At 34.7% G+C, this 21,957-nt stretch overlaps 1 protein-coding gene across 4 annotated transcripts in view; it reads left to right on the forward strand.

The window, feature by feature from the left end:
* The window catches only part of LOC123561561 (protein TANC2-like), a 92,216-nt gene that overhangs the window by 34,243 nt on the left and 36,016 nt on the right, over positions 1–21,957 (forward strand). For 2 of the 4 annotated variants that reach the window (XM_045354024.2, XM_045354025.2), the window contains exon 2: positions 8,083–10,161. In XM_045354024.2, coding sequence (XP_045209959.2) covers positions 8,103–10,161 — 2,059 coding nt within the window. In that variant the 5' untranslated portion in view covers positions 8,083–8,102. Of the gene's footprint in view, positions 1–4,508; positions 4,871–6,828; positions 6,975–8,082; positions 10,162–21,957 lie in introns of those variants that run through there. The other 2 variants (XM_053553092.1, XM_053553093.1) reach the window with 2 other exon arrangements.

A 21,957-nucleotide genomic window follows, 5' to 3' on the forward strand; every position in this document is an offset into this window, starting at 1 on the left:
CGTGACTATTTGATAAACGACATTGTGTCTGACATCATTAGTCCTCCACCTCTGATTCATGTGGATTGGCAGTAATTGGAACATTGTATGTACAAATCCAGAAAATGTAGGTAACTGCCGCTTTACATATGAAATACTGTGAAAATGGCGTAACAACAAAAAAACATGATTAAGGGTTTGGTCAACACTTTTCTAATGATCATTAAATGTAATCCTTGCATACATGTAATGCATGAGGCATTGAAGCGACAGATACAAAACTTGCAAAATCTTCTGTAGACCATATTGTTCCTGTTTCCTTCTGGAGATTTTTTTGAGCATGGTTGATTAAATATTGTTACTTTGTGTCAGCTTTAAGGAGATAAAAAACACTAAACAGGTGATCAGCTGTCAAGCGTCTGTTTTATGCTTCAAGTAGAAGCTGTTTTGGAAAGAACATGGTTGTTTGTTGTCTGCAGATATAACACAAAGACTCGGATGTAGATAAAATATCCATGGATCAGTTTGTGTAACAGTTTAATTGTCATATTTCTTTCTCTTGTGTCAGCTTACTGTAAAGACTACATTTGACTCTTTGTATTCTGGAATAATTTCATGTTATAATGTTATAGTAATATCTACATGTGAGTTTGTTAATCCTGGAAATATTTCATTTAAAGTTCAAAATGCTTTTAATTCTTTGTTGACAATGCAATTTTGACCTTCTTCTTTATAAAAATTAGAAAAACTGTTCTGTGATATATATTAACTTCCTTCATCGCACTTTTCTGCCCTACAGCATCTTCAGTGGATGAAGTCTTCAGTTTCATGTTATAATTCATATGTCCAGGTGTTAGCCAGGGTGTCATTTTAACACCTCTACTGTTTTAATGGCCTTGTCAAAAATCCCTGTTTGCTTTTATCACTAATGTTTGTTAATAAAGATTGTGGAAATCTGTTCTAGTTCATACATATAGAAGGGGAAAAGGAAGTTGATTTGCCTGGAGATGTATGAATGTCGCATCACTTCAAAGTGTCCCCTAAATCATTACAGAAGCGCTTGAGGTGACAAATATGTAATAGTGTATCATAGTTGTGGTCATTTGTTACAAGGATGTGTTGATAGTTACTGTTTTCAAATGTACATATGTACTAATTAGTGACAAGTGAATAGTAATAAACGGCTATTGTTTCTGACTGTCACTGCTACACTATTTGAGATATTTTGGAGTAATAATTGTTTGTGGTTTCTTCTGTAAATTTTTCCAAAGTCATTATTACGCTGTGTACCTGAGGAATGTAAAGTGTATAAAATTGTTCTTGGAATATTTCTGAAACTATATTGGGTAATGATACTTGTGATTATTTCTAGTTCTTTTAATTGTACAGTATACAAAATTGTGCAAAGTTGTAATTTTTTTGATTTGTTATAACTAGTTAGTGCAAATCTTTGGGTTCTTGTGGCAAACTTGTAACACAGCTTGTATAGATAGAAATGCAGACAATGTTAAATGCAAGTGCATACATGAAATATTGTTGGAAAGGGACAGAATATTGTTGGAAAGGGACATATTTAATTATAAACTTAGACAGACAGACAGACAACACAGACAGACTAAACTTTATCAACTTTCACAAGAGCAGTCTTTAACTTGCCATGTGGTAGCTGTAAAATGTCTCTCGGTACTCAGTCTTATTCTGGACAGGATTTTTTGGGATCTTTGAGTACAGCTAGTGGTTTTTTTTTTTTAAATAAAGTTCCATATAAACTGATGTTAGTCAGGGCATTTAGGAACATTATACATTACTTTACTTCACATGATCAGACTCCGTCAAACCAAGTCCCTTAAATTATTATTGTGTCTGTTTGCTTCAAGGGGATCTTTTTGACTCACTCAACTTCAGTGTCTGGTATCCTGTTTTAGAGAGATTGCAGATGGTGACAAAGTATCAGTTGACTGGGAATCAAACATTGGCCCATGATGCCATGCTGCGCAGACAAGCAATTAGATAAGCGTGTTATCTCTCATGAAGCACATCTTCAGATTTAGAGATTGGATTGAATAATTGGGGAAAAAAAACTGGACGAGTGACTCATGCATCAAGAAATGCAGAAATCATTTCATAATTGACATTGCCTTTGATGTATGACAGTTTAATATAAAGATATGATATTTCTTTGTGTTAAACTGTCACTTTGGATCTCTTTAAAGATCAGCGAAATTTAACACTTGAAGATCTATAATCTTGAAATAATCATGTATGATATAGATTAATATGATATTTTCAATAACAAAGGATTATTAAGTTTACTGGACGAGACATTCAAAGGTCAAACTTTCTAAAAGACTGCAAATAAATTGCTCTGCACTTTAGAATGGTATATTTAAGGATTATTTATGTTACCTTATATCTGTGTTAGTTGTTGACCAGGGCTATATGGAGTGGTCAAGAGATAATTTCCTCCATAGCTTCTGTGATAACTTTAAGTCCACTAACTCTTATTTACTGTTCATCATAACATCTTGGGTCAGTTTCTTTGTTTGTTTCGAAATTTCTTTTCACTTGGTCAGCCTTTGGTGAGACCACCGGCATTGTGCTTTCCTTTTCCTTTCTTGTTAGTCACTAATCACTGCTGATGCTGCTAGACACTTAAATATTGCAGTGGGTAGCTACAGTTTTACATTGGTTGCTGCTAACCACAAAATCCTTGCAGCTGACCATTTCTTTAATTGCTGACCACTGGTTCCTTGTTGCTATGCTTACCACTTGCTCCTTGATGATGACCATTTAGTACCTCCTTTATGTTGAACAGTGATTTTTCCATAATGCTATGTTGTTACTTACCTACCAACAATGGCTTACCCAGATGCTCAGTGTATGACTTGTTAAAATATTGCAAGAGGACTAAAACAGGTCTTTATTCTTTTGAATTATGTCAATGATGCAAAATTTAGAATAAATGTGGTGAACAATAATAATTATTATTTTAGCATTATAAAAGCTACTCGTGAATAACGGAAACACTTGATCCTCTGTACAGTTTAATACAAGACTTGACTTCTTCTATCTAGTATCAATTAATTTCCAAGCAATTTGTGTGTGGGTAATAAAAAGTATTGGCTTGATCTTGTTAGATTATCCAAAAGAAATAAAATAGATATGCAGTATGGTGAGTAACATTTCTTCGGTCATTTTCCGGCCAATAAATCATGCATGTTTATGAAGCCGAGCACAATAATACTGACAAATGAATCAATCAGAATCCATGTTACCAAAGAAGTCTTAGAGAATTACTCATAACTTCTGTTAAAATGAACAAATTAACTTGTCAGAGAGGTTAGTCCATCAGTTTTCAGTGGATGATTCATAAAGTCCCAAGATTAATGCTGCTGCCTTTGGGGTCAGGTTCAACAGTTAGGGGAAGAGATGTGTTGGTATTGGAGGTTTCAAGAAGCTGTTATTTTGTTGCTATACTAGATTAACAAAATGATTCATTTGGAATGGTGTATATTCGGGGATGATTGTTTTAATTGCACTGTCTTAACTTGCTACAGTTTATGAAGTTAAGCGGGCTGTCAGTACTTTGATCATTGAAATAAAACCTTGTGATAGATAATTTGTTTGAACTTATTATTAAACAATGATTTTAAATGTTTATCATCTCTAGTGTTTGTCAGTAAGTACATATATGTGTGCATATTTCATTTGAAGATTTGAAATTATAGATTGTCATCAGTTAGTCCAGATTTGATCTTTAAATTAGAATATTGAAATATTTTTGGTAATTGTTTGCAGTGTTAATGGATATACAGCTAATGGGGGTAGCATTGTTTTCTACGATGTCATGAAGTACATGACACCTGTCATTTGATATCTTTGAATTTTAAAATTTGTGTTTGAATAGAAAAATGATCAGTTAAAATAGTTTCAGTGATTAAATTCAGAAAAAAAATTAAATCAAAATATGGAAAATTATCAAAATTGGCTAAATTTTCTTGATCAATTTTTAGTTTGAAAATTTTTGTTGTGGGTTTTGTTTTTCTTGTAAAACGAATTTATTTAAACTTTCCTTTGTTAATTTTTAATTAACAAATAATTAAAATCTTTAAACAGTTTCATTTCAGAGTAAGGTATATATATTATGTAAATTACTCAAACCATTCAAAGATATCAAAATAAATGATTGATTGTCAATGACTTCCGGTGACAATTCTTTGTGATGAAATCTTTTGAAATTTACTTCAGACCACAAAAATCGAGAAAGTTTTGTTACTATGTAAATTTCCGATATTTAAGAGGACTAGTTCCCTGTGTTGATTTGCGTAGTTATAGTAATAAAGTATCTCAAGTGGGGACCACTCCTTGTATTAGATATTTTGGGTCTGCAAAAGACTGTGTTTACATATTGATGACACGTGAAGCGTCACTTGATCTAATTTTAACATCTTATTCGCTAAGTTTTCCTTCAAGGTTGAATAACCATAATCCATTGACGGGCAATAATACAGTTATGCACCTTAAAGACACATACTGTTTGGGGCTATTCATAATGTCAATGTTAACGAGTCTCGTTACACTGTGATTAGTGAAATTTTACGAACTGAAAACTACGATATTTTGTTTGTGTGATAAGAGATGAATTAAGAGTTTGAGGTGGATTATGATAGTTTAGCATGGATTTTATAGTTAGCGATCATTTTATAAAATCTGAATTAACAATTGAAGCAGTTTTACAAAAATTAATAAACGGGAAAATGATATATTGTAATTAAATGATGATTCATATATTCGAAGATTTGCAAAAAGTGAAATTATTAATAGATAACTATTTACTGTACATGTATAACAGGATACTTATTATTTAAGCAGGATATATATAAGCGTAAAGGTAAGACACACAACTTGTACATGTATTTAATTGTTAAAGAAAGAAAAATGTGTGGAATGATTTTATATAAAGTGATAATTAACTTACCAAAATTTGCAAAAGGTTTTCTTATTTTTATTTCAAAAATTTAAAAAGCTTAAACTTAAATTAACTCTTTATTCAAAGCTGTAGGTACGTTAAGACTAAATCAATAAGTATGCTTTCCTTTTTAAGAATTTAACATGTCTTCCAGTTAAAATGCATTAAGTAAGATGTATTTTTATTATCAATAGTCGTGACATATACAGTTTCATTAAAATATTTTCATTTCTGAAGTTTAAGATGAAGTAATAGTGTATATGCATATTTGGATAACTATCAAAAATGTAAGGTCATAGATATATTGTCAGATAACATTTACTTGACATGGCCTTAAGTGAATTGAAATTAAGACATTTAATTTTAAAACATGTAGCGATACAAAAAAATAGTTTTTGATAATAGATTACAGATTGTTTTCTAAGAATTTTTTTGTGTTGAAATTTTGGATTATTTATCAGGTAAATACAGCTTGGTAAGCTACAATCTGGGAAACACGCTTTTGTGAGTTTTAAGTTGTTCTTTGTGTGTTTTTAAACAAACTTCAGAAATGTTGGAAGACTGGATTACTTATCAGCAGAGTACAGAAATTGACATTTTCTGTAAGAATTCTTTTTATAGATACCAGAATGCGGATGTTTTGTCTGATCTGTCATCAGCAGTTTCTGATGGTGATTTTACAGTCTATAGATTCTAGCCGAAACTTGCTTCGTAGGTCAAAATTTGAAAGTCTTTGCTTATTCTTAAATAATGTTAAAGGTAACCAAAAAGGTTTTAAGAATGTGGTTGCATGAATTAGAACAAGAGATAACAAATTTGACTCCTCAACTGATAAATATTTCTTCGAGAAGTTTGACTTAAGGCAATATACGTGAAGTTATTTGTCCTCCACCTGGGATTCATGTGGAGAAGTTGTATGTCTCTTTGGGTAGAACTAGTAAATACTGGTAATGACTAAAGGACCTGTGGCTAGCTTGAATTCTACATCTGATTTTTAGCTCGATTATTCGAAAAATAGGGGAGCTATCCTACTCGCCCCAGCATCGACGTTAGCGTGAGCGTCACACAAATGTTAAAGTTTGCGTACCACCCCAAATATTTTCAAAATCCATTGAGATATTGCTTTCATATTTTGCTTACTTGTTTACCATCATAAAAAGGAGGAGGCAACTCTATCAAGCATTTTGACTGAATTATGGCCCCTTTTCGACTTAGAATATGCTTATTGTAATGTTAAAGTTTTACTCATTGCTTATATTGTACTATCAAGCACTGAGAATAGTCGAGCGCGCTGTCCACTGACAGCTCTTGTTATAAAAGTAGTCCATTGTAGTCTTGGTTCAAAGCCGCAAGCAAAGTGCGGCCTGTATTTAAACAGAGTATTGAATCACTTTCAGTGATACATTCTAGTTTCATCTATTTTAAGATGCCCTTAAAAAGCATCTGTGTACCTTTACCTCATTACTGTGGGAAATAACCTAATTATTATTACTGATGAGTCAGTTAGCAGAATTTAACTTAAGTATATTATGCCGTTATACTCTTGAATTACTGTTAGCAATCTATAAAACATTTGTTTAGGAAGTTTAAGTCGTATTTATTACATAAAATTATGATTAAAGATATAGGATTGTAAAACTGAGTCAAGGAAAAAAAAAACAATGAATTTTATTATACAGGTAGTATAGAAACAGAAGCGTGTTACGTGAAACCACTCATAATGATGCGAGATTAAGTGAGTCAGTCGTGCAAATGTTTAGTATCGTTACGCTTGATTACCCTTATCGTGTGTTTTTGTGCTGTTAAAGGAGTAAATGTAGCTTTACGAATTACATGTAAGTGTGTCAGGGAATTAAGTGCTAAAACTAGCGAGTGACAGTCGTGAATTGGATAAATAAAAGCGTCAGAAGATTTGTTTTTAATAAAACATTTATCGATCGATAAAGGATATATTAAATTTATTATATTGTGTGTTTACAAGATAGCTTTATTAAAGATGGAGTGATAATGTTCTTTGTGTTTTCAGGTAAAATGAAAGATAGCTTAAGAGTTATTAAGAACACTTTTTAAATTCACAGATATTGCTTTAGGATAAATACAGGTTTCTTCTTAATTATATTTATCTGATCTAGATGATAAATTTTGTAAAAGTTTTAATTAAAAACGAATTTGTAAGCGTTAAATTTAAACACATTTATTATGTAATTTTAGTGAATGTTAAGTAATGTTGGTTTCAAAATTACACATATATGCTTAGATATATAATAATTATTATCTTTATTCTGTTTGAAATTATGTAAGTTATAATAACTTAATGAATTTTATAGCTGTTTAATGTAACATAAAGCATTTATTGTCAGAGTTCAGTCTAGACCTTTGATTTTATTATGATTATTAAAAGATTAGGAATAATGGCCAAAGGTTGAATAATATGTATACAGTTTTACCTATTCTATAACCTTTATAGTAACACCTATAGTGTGAATTAAAACAGAACGACAAAAAAAAAAAAGAGTTACTGCACCTAAAAATGTGGTGTCATATGATGTCAGAAGTGTTATAGTACAATAGAAGTGTGATATAGTGACTGTGGTGATATAATTTGAATTAAGACTAATTGAAGATTGTTTTTTTTCCTTGGTCTCTGTGTGAAGATTGCCTTTTTGTCTTGGTCTTTGTGGTTTGTTCTTGGCAAGACAAGTACATTTTTTGCAATTCCTAGGTGAATTGAGGTTTTCCTCAAGTTTCGTTTGTTGGATTTGAATGATTCTATAATTTTTGATTTCCTGTTTAAATTTCTCTTCCTAGATGTTGTTTTGCCTCATGAAATCTTAGGTCAAGTCTTCTAAGTGTTCCTTGTAGTACGCATATTTCATATTACGGAAGATTTTTCCTTATTCACTGTGATTGTTACAATACTTTTGTAAAATAAAGGAAAGGTTTTGTTCAGATTTAAGATTAAAATTACATTAAATTTTACTAGTTGTTCTAATTGAATATTGACATTATATAATTAGCTGATGTGATTTCTTGTTTTATTTGATGATTGTAATGTCCCTTGTTTCTATAGAAAAGAGTTTTATATGCTGTTCAGACTCATTTTACATGTTCTTTTTTATCTTGTCTACTTTCAGGTTGTATGTGATGTGTAACAATGGGTAATAAATCGTCAAGTGCGAAAGATCCGCATTTTTCAAGCGAGTCGCGAGGGAGAAGCCGATCTTTTAACGGACTTGCTTCAAGGTTCCGCAAGGCGAGCAGGAGTCCACCTCGTGACAGAAGTAGTTCCTTTGGAGAGACAACAAAGCCTCAGAGGAAGGGTAGCGGAAGAGGCAGTCAAAATGGTGCTTTAAAAAGTAGTCAGAATGGACATGTTATAAAACGTGGGCCAGACATTCCAATTGCAACCCTCACAAAAACAGGTGTTGATATTCCTACAAATGAAAGGAATATTAAAAATAAAAATGAGGAGAGTTTATCCAAGATATCGCAGTCGGCGCCTGGTGGTCGTCCATTTCACTACAGGCAACCATCTCCGACCAAACATTTGACTCCCACCAAAGAGACCAGTTCTAAAACATCGACACCTTCCAAAATTTCAAGTGAAAACAGTGATGGCACAATTTCAAAAAGCACTCTCGGAACACCAGTTAAAGGATTTATCTATAATGAAGACGATACGATTATAAAAAGTTCAAATTTGAAAAATTTGAAAAACAAGCAGTTATCTGATAAGCCGAAGTTGATTGAGGATTATTCAGAATCTCCCAGACTGTCTGTATCACAGATGAGGAATGTTTCCCGGGAGTTATTTTCAGATCAGTTGGAGGATTTGGCTAAAAGACGTGGAATGGCAACATTAAACCGTGATTTGTCTTTGTCGAATGCTAGTCTTGGATTATTATCAAATAGATCAAAATCTATGCATAGTTTAAGTTCTAATGATTGGGATTATGAAGAAAGATGCAAAGTTGGGGAGCTACTTTCCTTTGAGGGCAGTAGTAAAGTGGGTGAATTATGTCGAAGTATAACATCACAGTTTTCAGGTGATGATCATGACAGTGATGATATGTTCTCACGGCCAAGAACAAATTCTGCATCAGCAGTTGATCTTGGCCGCTATGAAAGAAAGCATGTTGCTATGGGAGCAACAAGTGCAGAAATACGTCGGAACTTGGCATCACAGTATGCCATTGATCCAAAGAAATCTAGTCAAAAAAGTAATTCAACAGACAATGTTGGACCAGATGTAATATCTGCACGGAGAATGCTAGTTGCTAGGGCTTTAAAAGATGGTGATACCCCAGAAAAGGGAGATGACTCTCCTCCGATAGTGACACCACAGAAAAGATCATCTTCTCCAAATATTCTTGAAACTACTCGGTCTATGTCACCTGGTGCAATAAGTCAGGGACGTTCTGGCTCCCCGATCTCAAACGGAAGTACAAGCCCTGCATTAGGGCTGTATCTTTCTCCTGATAAAACAAGTAGAAGTTCAAGCCCTGCATTAGGACAGCACCTATCTCCAGATAAGACGGGCAGAAGTTCAAGCCCCTCTACTGTGAACAGACTGGTTTCTGAGAAAGTCTTTCAGAAACAGGACTCGACATCAGCCAGCAGTACCTTGCTACAAAATGTTGATAAAAGCCAGCTTCAAGCAGCGAATATGACTAAATCTATGCAAAAATTCTTGCTAGACAATCAAGGTGTTGGGACCAATTCAACGGACTACGAAAAACTTCACAACAAGCTACAGAAGAAGAAGAAGAGACCAGGAAGTGGGATATTTGATTTAGGAATGCGGGAAAGAAGTAGCAGCTTCTCAATTCTATCGTCGAAACAAAAACAACAACAGTTTGTGGAACAGATGATCCAGGAACAATTGACAAAACAGAAAGTTCAGGAACCGGTGCAGCCAGAGACCAAAATTATACACGTTCAGTCTAAGTCATATGACAGTACTCCTGTTTCAACAGGTGGAGACTCTGGATTCCGAAGTCGTAGTCAAAGCTGGTCATCGTTATCACGTAAAAGTGTTTACGAGTCTGAACAACATATAAATAGTGTAACTAACCCGACTGTGAATAATTTATGGAGTTACAGTGAAATGTCTCTAGCGGAACTTCCAGTTGATCTCACGTCTCAGCCACAACGGTTCATCTCCATTATAGAGGATGATGGGCCTGAACCAGAAAATTTGAACTTCTCCAAAGGTATATTTGCAAAATTGATCTGTTTGTAGACTAGTCTTGATGAAATGTTAGTTGTCATCATGTTCCAGACCAGTATTGCCCACTTTTAACTGGTTATCACTGCTGGTTAAAACCAGAGATGGTTCTCTGGCCGCTCAGAATTGTTGCAGATAGACCACAATTAATAGCCCAGATGGTTTGAAATTGCAGAAATGCCTTTATTTTAACTTTCACAGAATGTTCAAGGCGAAGGATTCAAAACTGTTTTATTATAAATAGTGGAAAGTTAGGCTTGATTCCAGATCTTAATTCTTCCGCTGTCTTTTTAATGAACAGAGTCTAGAATAATTTCATTCACAGACAAAAAATGTTTTTGGCAGATTGCTTACTGTGCATGTTTTCATTTGTAAACAAACATTGCACAGTCTGTACCTTTGTTTGAAAATCTCCAGTTATTCATAAAATGTTTCATGAATAACTTTTCATGAAAAATCATGATTTTAATGTTGCCTGCACATAAAAGGGTCTTTCTTTAAGGCTCAGAATAGAGTGCAAAACAGTTTTTATATTGGGACATTTACGTATGATGGATGGCTGGTTCTGCATGTAATACATAATTTTCCATTTGTTTTATTTTGTGCCACTGGTATTTTCTTGCTAAATATATTTATTATCTGCATTTATAGATAAGCATTTTTACAGCATACTTGTCATATTTGTACGATTAGTATTCCGGCTCAAGGACATATCCTCAGGATTACTCGGTGTAACCACAAAAGGCTTTTGAAGTTAATTTATAAGATAGATTGAACATAGCTACATGAAACATGTACGATATAAATGTCAGGTGCTTTTCATAAAAACCTTGATGACCTGCTGCTTGAAACAATTAAAATTCATCCATCAGTAATTATGATTTTTATGTTGATAGTAAATGATTGATTTAAGTGAAACATTCCAATGAATTCATAGTTGCATCATACTTAAAAATGAGCATTAAAGTTGAAGTATAATTTACATACAAGGGGTGGTAAGAAACTTGAAACATAATGAAGCAACAATAATAGCAGACTCGGTTCATAAAAGGTTATGAAATATGCAACACTTGTAGCACCCCAGTAGCACCAGCTATAGTACACTGGAATTGGATTTTAGCAAAAAAGAATGCTCTCCATCATAGTCCCAAAGGACTTGAAAATATGAATATACAGAGTCCAAGCTAAAGGCATCATAATGGCTGTCTCTCATGGTTGCACTTCACAGGTTTGAGTCTTGCTGGAGTCCCGAACATTGCCAAAAGTTTCTTATTTTTTTCAACTTCATTAGGCATTTAATATTTAAAAAAGGGGACACAGTGAATGTCATTGAAACACGGGTGGTAAACGCGCAATCCAATTCCCACTGGGAATACGCTAAAAATTGGTTGCGCGACTTCCGGTGCTGGTGTTGCGCATCAATATATACAAAATCAAGGTAGGTGGGTTTTTGTTTTTGTAAATAACGACACATTTACGCGTGTTTTCGAAAAAGCAAAATGCTATTCGACACAAAAATGAATAAAGATCATGTATGTGAAATACCAACTTATTAATTTAAGAATCAGCTCTGTTATCACGAAAACTCTGCTGGTTAGAACTGTCAAAAAAGCATGGAATCATGAAAAATGCAAATTTTCTAACTCTTGTGCCATATTTCTGGAAATGTGACGTTTCTAATGATCAAACATGTGTAAAACAGTCATGAATATTACATACACTTGAATGAAATGTTGCTTTTGGGAAAAAGATTGGCAAAAAATAATCGGGAATGGGGATGCGCCCCGGGAATGGAGTTGCGCATATACATTATATACATTATGTTGTATACGAGCAACTCCATTCCTGGTGCGCAACCCCATTCCCGATGATTTTTTGTCAATTATGTCACCATAAGCAGGATTTGAAGCAAATAATTTTGATATTCGTTACTTTATAACATTTGAGTTATCATAAAAAGCATTAGATGTCCTCAGATTAGACATATGAGGTCAGAAACTTCCATTTTTGTTGATTTCATACTTTTTACAAGCTTCGTGTCGCCTGAGTTTTTGTGATATTAGAGCCGAATCATAAATTACAAACCAGATATTTTACACATATGATGTATAATCATATTTGTGTCGAATAGCATTTTGCTTTTTTCGAGAAATTTTATTCTTGTCTCATACTAAGCAAAATCATAACTTCACATACCTCAATTTTGTCTTATTTACGCGCTACACCTGAGCACCGGACGTTGTGCAACCCATTTTAAGCGTATTCCCAGCGGGAATTGGATTGCGCGTTTACCACCCGTGTGAAATCTCTACTTTTCTGTGAAAAATTATATTTTGAAACAAAATTTAGCCTTTTCCAGCTGTAGCTTGTAACTTATGAACTGACTGGTAAATTATATAAATATGACGAGTATCAAAGAATACAAGGAAAATATTTTATGTCAAAACATTTTGTATAAGGTCATCATGTTTTATTTTGGAAATAGGAATTCTATTTAAAATGCTTACATAACAATAAGCTTACTTTTACTTAACTGCTCCCATTGTCCAAGTTGAAAGGTGCCTAATACAGGATCTTCCTGAATTGCCATTGATTTTAATTGTCCAACAATTAATGGCGACATGTCCAGATATTATCTTGACCTGTGGTTGAAAAACAAGAACATCAAAGACTCCATGTCTGTAAAAAGAATTTACTATGATATAATCTTTGAAATCTGAAAGACATTTTAACAACATAAGTATAAGGCCAAGTTTAAGAAGCATTTGTAAAATGTGGAATTTGCAAAAAATAATACTGCCGTTCAGATTTCCCATAGACTTGATGTCTGAGAGCATTAGTATGTAATATATAGGTACTTCTTTCCATATTTGTTCTTTTGGAATGATTGTTTATTTAATCCCTCCATAACACTGAGAAAATCCAAAATATGTCAACTTCAAAGAATGACTAATTGTTAAATGATTGCTGCCTAGTTAACCTTGCCTAAATTATGTTTTAATTTTTCTTTGGCCTTTCAATTTTTACTATTGTTGGTGTAACGTTCTCTTTTTAACGACTAATGCGAAAGTACTGATTACCTTTGCCCAAAGATACTATCTGTATATCAACTATTGATGGGCAATGGGGTGGGGAAGATGGGCCCTACAGCAAGGCACTTTTTCAAAAATATGAGAAAGCACAACTAAAGAAAGCAGAGCAGAATATGTAATACTTTGATGAAAACTTAAACACATCATTTAAATAGTATATAAGAAGAATGAAGATACATCAATTAATTTCATTTCACTAAACTAATGAATTGATCTGCTGCCCTTATTCTGAAGAATTTCTTGAAGCTGCAAATGGACTTCAGTACAAAAGCCTTGTTACAAAAGTTATCATTGACTTTTGGAAGACTTAGGCAGTAAAAGTATAGTAAACACAGCCAAATTGGATCTGGATGTGTGGTTAACATAATTTTCTATTTAACAGCGTGTTCTAAATAAGGTTATCGAAAGATCATCTGCGACCAGCTGTGTTAATTACAGATCTGAAATAGAACCCAGGCAGGGATCAAGCCGGGTGTGAGCAAGCCACTGCACATTTTGAATAGGTTGTTCAGTATTTTCTCCAGTTTGAATGCTAAAAGGCATTCATTTCAGAAGGTGTTGATTACATGGCTGGTCAAAGATCACCCAGTACATAGTAACAATGGACTCTCTCTTGGTGTTCTTTTTTTTGAGTCAGCAAATTATACCTTTCTGTCATAATTTCATCATGATACAAGGACAACAAACTGTTACAATTCAATATGGTGCAGACATGAAAAAGGATGGTTATATTTATTTTTTAGCTCGACTATTCTACTCACCACGGCGTCGGCGTCGGCGTCACACCCTGGTTAAGTTTTTCGTACCAGTCCACATTTTGACAAAGTCTTTTGAGATAAAGCTTTGAAACTTTCAACACTTGTTTACCATCACCATGTCCAGTTATAGGCAAGAGTACATAACTCTGTCAAGCATTTTGACTGAATTATGGCCCCTTTTGACTTAGAAATCTTGGTTAAGTTTTTCGTACCAGTTCATATTTTGACAAAGTCTTTTGAGATAAAGCTTTGAAACTTTCAACACTTGTTTACCATCACCATGTCCAGTTATAGGCAAGAGTACATAACTCTGTCAAGCATTTTGACTGAATTATGGCCCCTTTTGACTTAGAAATCTTGGTTAAGTTTTTCGTACTAGTTCATATTTTGACAAAGTCTTTTGAGATAAAGCTTTGAAACTTTCAACACTTGTTTACCATCACCATGTCCAGTTGTAGGCAAGAGTACATAACTCCATCAAGCATTTTGACTGAATTATGGCCCCTTTTTGACTTAGAAATCTTGGTTAAGTTTTTCGTACCAGTCCACATTTTGACAAAGTCTTTTGAGATAAAGCTTTTAAACTTTCAACACTTGTTTACCATCACAATATCCAGTTGTAGGCAAGAGTACATAACTCCATCAAGCATTTTGACTGAATTATGGCCCCTTTTGACTTAGAAATCTTGGTTAAGTTTTTCGTACCAGTTTATATTTTGTGTAAAGTGTTTGACATATGGCTTTGAAACTTTTATATCTTGTTCAGTATAATAGTCTCTATCAATAGGCAAGAGTACGTAACTCTCTCTCTTTTTTTGGCTGAATTATGGCCCTTTTTGAACTTGGAAACTGGTTCTGTTTTGTATATGTCCATGTTTTGTCAAGACTATTTTACATATGTCTTTTAAACTTTAAACACTTGTTTATCATTATGATTTCCATCTCTAGGCAAGAGTACATAACTTTGACAACTATTTTGACTGAATTATGGCCCTTTTTGGACTTTCAAATTTGTTCAGTTTTTCTTACAAGTCAGCGTTTTGTCAAAACTATTTGAACTGCGGCTTTGAAACTTTTAACACTAGTTTATCAACATGATTTCCATCTGTAGGCAAGAGTACATAACTCTGTCAACTATTTTGACTGAATTATGGCCCCTTTTGGACTTGGAAATTAGTTAAATTTTTCATATAAGTCCATGTTTTGCCTAACATATAACTTAACATATTTGCCATCATGGTCACACATTGCCATTTAGTGCAAGACTAATCGAAATCCACAAATACAGGAACATTTTTTGTTTAATCCATTTTTTTGTTTAGTCTGAAAATCTATGGAAATATTTTGACCCCATTCTTCAATCAATTCTTCGAATAGTCGAGCGCGCTGTCATCCGACAGCTCTTGTTCCTCTAGTACTGGAGAGCCAGTACCCAGCATGCTTTCTCACTTCCTGTAAGCTTGGCTATCATTTCTTCTGCTTCTGAAGAGTTACTTAATCCACAAATGATATTAGTTTATTTTGAAGAATAATAAGTAAGTTGATTGTATGACCCTACCCAGATTTAAAAGGATCATATTCTATACTGAGGCTGGGATGCTTTTGACTCTATTTCAAAATATTTTGACAGTTTTATTGCTAAATAAAAAAGGAATGGCATCTTTTAAAGGTTAGTATATGAAGTTTTAAACATCACCAATTGGAAAAATACATTTCCTATATAAGAAGGAGGGGTCTGTTGTTTTGCAGATGTCAGTCGGTCTGTCAGTATGTAGACCAATCCGTTTCCGGATGATAACTCAAGAGCGCTTCGGCCTAGGATCATGAAAATTGATAGGAAGATTGGTCATAACCAGCAGATGACCCCTATTGATTTTGAGATCAGTAGGTGAAAGGTTAAGGTCACAGTGATCCAGAACAGTTAAACAGTTTCCGGATGAGAACTCAAGAACGCTTAAGCCTAGGATTATGAAAATTGACAGGAAGGTTGGTCATGACCAGCAGATGACCCTTATTTATTTTGAGATCAATAGGTCAAAGGTCAAGGTCACAGTGACACGGAACATTTAAATGGTTTCCAGATGATAACTCAAGAATGCTTTGGTCTAGGATCATGAAAGTTGACAGGAAGGTTGATCATAACCAGCAGATGACCCTGATAGATTTTGAGGTCAATAGGTCAAAGGTCAAGGTCACAGTGACCCTGAACTGTTAAACAGTTTCTGAATGATTAGTCAAGAACGCTTGGGCCTAGGATCATGAAAATTGACAGAGAGGTTGGTCATGACCAGCATATGGCTCCTATTGATTTTGAGGTCAATAGGTCAAAGGTCAAGGTCACAGTAACCTGGAACAGTTTAATGGTTTCCGGATGATAACTCAAGAATGCTTGGGTCTAGGATCTTGGAAGTTGATATGGAGATCAGTAGGCCAGAAGTCAAAGTCACAGTGACCTAGAACAGATAAACCATTTCTGGATGATAACTTGAGAATGCTTGGGCCTAGGATCACAAAACATATTAGGGATGTTGATCATGACCAGCAGATGACCTCTGTTTATTTTAAGGTCAATAGGTAAAAGGTCAAATAATTTCTGTTCCTTGTGCAATTGCTGAATGCATCAAGGGGGCATTTCGTGTTCTATGAGCTCTTGTTTATAATAATTTCTCTTACATATTCTGAACAGTCTTTCTTGGCTCTGATTACCCAGTGTTTTGAGAAGAGAAGGGACATTATTATACAAAATTTGAATAGCCTCAGGAGTTATCTCCTGTGAACAAAACACAGGGTCTGAACAAAGACTAAATATTAAAGTTTCACTTTGCCTATGATAATTGTATTCTCTGCCAAAAGGAACTATTCTTTACATAAATACTACTATCAGGAACATTCTTCACTTAAATTTTTCCAAGAGGAACATCATTCTTTACATAAATGTTGTCAAAATAAACCATGCTACAAAATTCTGCCAAAAAAATAATTCTTCAAATGTATTCTGACAGACAAATTCTTCCACAAGGAACTATTCTACTAAAAACAACCACAGATTCTTCCATAAGATATCATTCTTTAGACAATTTTTCTAGTAGGCAAATTCTGCCAAAAGGATAGGTTCTGCCAAAACAAATCTGTCTTGAGACAAATTTCTGCACCCAAAAATGTTGAGAAGGCACTATACTAATAGATTTGCCTTTATCAGTATGTCTGTCCGTCCATCTGGATGTACATCTGAATTTCTATTGTACATATTGCAAAAAGTATTTGGTCTAGAGTCGTCAAACATCATAAGGTTGTTATTCAGCATGTGAACTTTAGCCTGGGATTTCACTCTTCAAGACCAGAGTTATGGTCCTTGGCTTAGTAAAAAAAGCTTTAAAGGCCTAAAAGTTTATGTGACCTGTATGCCATTTGACTTAAATATGTGATGCTGTTCACCAGGAGTCTTATTTGGGATTTACACTTGCCAAACTTTTCCTTCTCCCCCTATCCACCAACCACACCTGCCAAAAAAAGAAAATAAACCTATTTTTATGCCCCAAGCTCCATGGTCAAGGTCACACTTAGAGGTCAAATGTTAACAGGGTCTGTTTTGTGTCGGGTCCATAACTCTGTCATCCATGAAGGGATTTTGAAATAACTTGGCATAAATGTTAACCATAATGAGATGACGTGTCTTGCGCTAGCTTCAAGGTCAAGGTCACACTTAGAAGTCAAAGGTTAACAGGGTCTGTTTCCTGTCTGGTCCATAACTCTGCCATTGATGAAGGGATTTTGAAATTACTTGGCATAAATGTTCCCTATAATGAGACTACATGTCATGCGCAAGATCCAGACCCCTAGCTCTAAGGTCAAGGTCACACTTAGAGGTTAATGGTTAATATAGTCTGTTTCGTGTCTGGTCCATAACTCTGCCATTGATGAAGGGATTTTAAAATTACTTGGCATAAATGTTCCCTGTATTGAGATGACAAAATAAAGGAATAAAAAAGGTCATGTCATGCGCGAGATGCAGATCCCTAGCTCCAAGATCAAGGTCACACTTAGAAGTCAAAGGTGTTTCTTGTCTGGTCCATAACTCTGCCATTTATCAAGGGATTTGAAAATAATTTGACAAAAATGTTAACCATATTGAGAAGATATGTGACGCTTATGACCTGGGTAGCTTGGGTCAAGGTCACATAATGATGTGTGATTTTTTTGCGCAGACAACTGTAACATTCTTAGGCATGCTTCGGGGGGCATTTGTCACCAGTAGTGACAGCTCTTGTTTTTCTCAAATTTGTTTTATTCCTTTATTTTGTGCTTCTTTTAGTAATAGCTTGTTAAAGTATCTTGTCTCTCTTAAACCAAAAGTAATATAAGTCACATGTAAGGCTGTACAGTACAGTACAGTGACAGTAAGTGGGGACAGCAGTGTCCTGTGGATTAAAGACAAGTCCATCAGAAGCAACAAACACTTTTGAAAAGAACCATCTCTTTCAACAAATTCTGCCAATAGAATCCATTCTTTTGACAAATTCTGCAAATGCGAAGTAACAACTTTACAAGGCCAAAGACTTTTTTCAGTTGTACAAATATAGTAAAACATGCTGTACAAACAATACAGGTATACTTGGACAGTGCAGTAATAATCTGTCTAAAAATAAACTTGATGAAGATATAGGAGACTTTCCTCCATTAAAATATGATACAGTAACCAGCCATTACTGGTTGCTAGGTAATGATTGTGGTAACTAATTACCTGCTGATATTGATCAATTTATGAAATGTCAATTAATTTTATAGCCAGACTTGACAAATTATAGTTACAATTTCCTCACTGGTTATAAACCATTGTGCAATAGTTTTAGTACAGATAAAATAAATTAAAATGATTTGGGGCTAAAATTTCTTTAATCTTTTACCCTTTTTATACGCCCGTTTGAAAAACGGGACGTATTATGGGAACGCCCCTGGCGGGCGGATGGGCGGTTGGGCGGGCGGGCGGGCGGGCGGGCGGCGTCCACAGACCTTGTCCGGAGCATATCTTCTACATGCATGGAGGGATTTTGATGAAACTTGGCACAGTTGTTCACCATCATGAGACGGAGTGTCATGCGCAAGAACCAGGTCCCTAGGTCTAAGGTCAAGGTCACACTTAGAGGTCAAAGGTCAAATTCAAGAATGACTTTGTCCGGAGCATATCTTCTTCATGTATGGAGGGATTTTGATGAAAGTTGGCACAATTGTTCATCATCATGAGACGGAGTGTCATGCGCAAAAACCAGGTCCCTAGGTCTAAGGTCAAGGTCACACTTAGAGGTCAAAGGATACAAGAATGAAAAATTCAAGAATGACTTTGTCCGGAGCATATCTTCTTCATGCATGGAATGATTTTGATGTAGCTTGGCACAGTTGTTCACCATAATGAGAGGGGGTGTCGTGCGCAAGAACCAGGTTCCTAGGTCTAAGGTCAAGGTCACACTTAGAGGTCAAAGGATACAAGAATGAAAACTTTGTCCGGAGCATATCTTCTTCATGCATGAAAGGACTTTGATGTAGCTTGGCAAAATTGTTCACCATCATGAGACGGAGTGTCATGCGCAAGAACCAGGTCCCTAGGGGTAAGGTCAAGGTCACACTTAGAGGTCAAAGGATACAAGAATGAAAACTTTGTCCGGAGCATTTCTTCTTCATGCATTGAGGGATTTTGATACAACTTGGCACAAATGTTCACAGCATGAGACGGAGTGTCATGCGCAAGAACCAGGTCCCTCGGTCTAAGGTCAAGGTCACACTTAAAGGTCAAAGGTCAGATACAAGAATGACTTTGTCTGGAGCATTTCTTCTTCATGCATGTAGGGATTTTGATGCAACTTGGCACAATTGTACACCCATCATGAGACGGAGTGTCATGCACTGGTCCCTTCTTTAAAATTACTTCCCTTTGCTGTTACTATAAATAGCTTATATTGTAACTTTTTCATTACAAGTCGTAGGGAAAAATCGAGACCACTTTTCTGTAGTACAACATGCATGTTACATCCAATTCTGAGGTGTATTTGAGCTATCTCTACCTGGTAAGGATTTTTGTGTGGACTTGTAATTTTTTTTTTTCGATTTTTTTTTTTTTTTTTTTTTTTCTCTTTAAAGATTAACTTCCCTTAGTTGTTACTATAAATAACTTACGTTGTAACTTTTTATAATTGACCGTAGGGAAAAACCAAGACCACTTTTCTGTGGTACAACATTGATATTACTTTCAAATTTTGGGTGTATTTTAAGGTATCTCTACCTGGTAAGGATTTTTTTTGTGGACTTAGAAAAATAAAAGAATTACAATAATTTCTAAAAAAAACAACATTGTAAACAACTAGAAAATTAAAATTCCATTTGCAAATACAGGTGCTAGTGTAAACAAATTTGCTGTGACGGGCGTATATTGTGACATTCTGCACCCTTGTATACTTCTACTTCTGCTTCTCCATCTTGCACCATTAGCTTTTCATTATATATAATTTTATATACATAATTTTTTTATTTTTTGGAAAAATAGCTAAATAACAGGTTTTTATGATAATCTGTGTATAAGAAATCATTTTTATGTTTTGGTCATACCGGACTATAATACCTAGTAAAGTGCATGGCAAGTTTAGGAAAATATCTTTCTAGTTGTTAGTAAAAATCCTCACCAATCAGAAGATAGTGTTAATTTGCATGTTAAGTACATTATCTCTATTAAAACAAAAATGAGCCGTGCCATGGGAAAACCAACATAGTGGGTATGCGACCAGCATGGATCCAGACCAGCCTGAGCATCCGCGCAGTCTGATCAGGCTCCATGCTGTTCGCTTTTTAAGACTATTGGAATTGGAGAAACTATAAGCGAACAGCATGGATCCTGACCAGACTGCACGGATGCGCAGGCTGGTCTGGATCCATGCTGGTCGCAAAGCCGCTATGTTGGTTTTCCCATGGCACGGCTCAAATGTTATTGTTTTTATATTCCTGGGGCAAAATGTCTTAAAACTGTCAAAGGATCATCCGGCTGTGTCCCATATCAAAGCATTCCACCGTTAATGACTTTATGTACAAGTTTTTACCTACATTATTCAGGTAAATAAATGGATTATTTTTGACTGTGAGGTAAGATTTTTGAATGCCTTTGGTGACATTTTTTTAAATTTTTTTCAAGGCAAGGTGTGAAAGACAGATTTAAGTGTCAACATCATTAAATTTTGCTGTGTAATTATGTTTGTATTTTGCACCCTTATGACAGGTGAAAACAGCTCCGCTTGTTTTCGTTGCTTCTTGGGGAGAAGGCCGTACTGGCCAGTCTGTATCTTCCCTGGGAGTGTTACAATTTGAAATCAGTCTCCAATTCTGATTCATGTGGGACAGTTGTATGTGACTTGTGAAGAAGTTAACACTCCCTGGTATGGAGGTCACAAACAAAATTAATGACAAGGCTGGAAGCCATATTGGATAAATTTTCAGTGATACTGCTTCGTCAACATATTTAGTTTTATCCTCGATTCTTTTTCACTTTGATCCCAATAAGTCCTGAGAGCTGTAATGGATAGAAAAGCTCAAGTTTATATTTGATAAAAGTGTTTTAGTTGAATTTAAACCCACTTAAAATGCTGAAATTGATCCTATATTGATTCTACAAAATTTAAGTGCTCCTGTAATTGAAAATTTATGCAGATTATAGCCCTAGTTTGTATTGAAAATTTTATACATAAATTCATACTTTAAAGAAGAAAGTAAGATATCAAACCCAAAGACCTTAAGAGGTTTAGGGTTATAAGAATGAGTAGTTAATTGACAAGATTTTATTCCTTAGTCAAAACTAATGAATAGATTATAATGTACAACTTCAAGTAGAATTAAGTTCCTTTCATTTTCATTTAGACAATTGAACTTTGGCACCTAGCTCATCCATGATGACAT

This window comes from Mercenaria mercenaria, chromosome 10 (genome assembly GCF_021730395.1).
Source record: "Mercenaria mercenaria strain notata chromosome 10, MADL_Memer_1, whole genome shotgun sequence".
Taxonomy (NCBI): domain Eukaryota; kingdom Metazoa; phylum Mollusca; class Bivalvia; order Venerida; family Veneridae; genus Mercenaria; species Mercenaria mercenaria.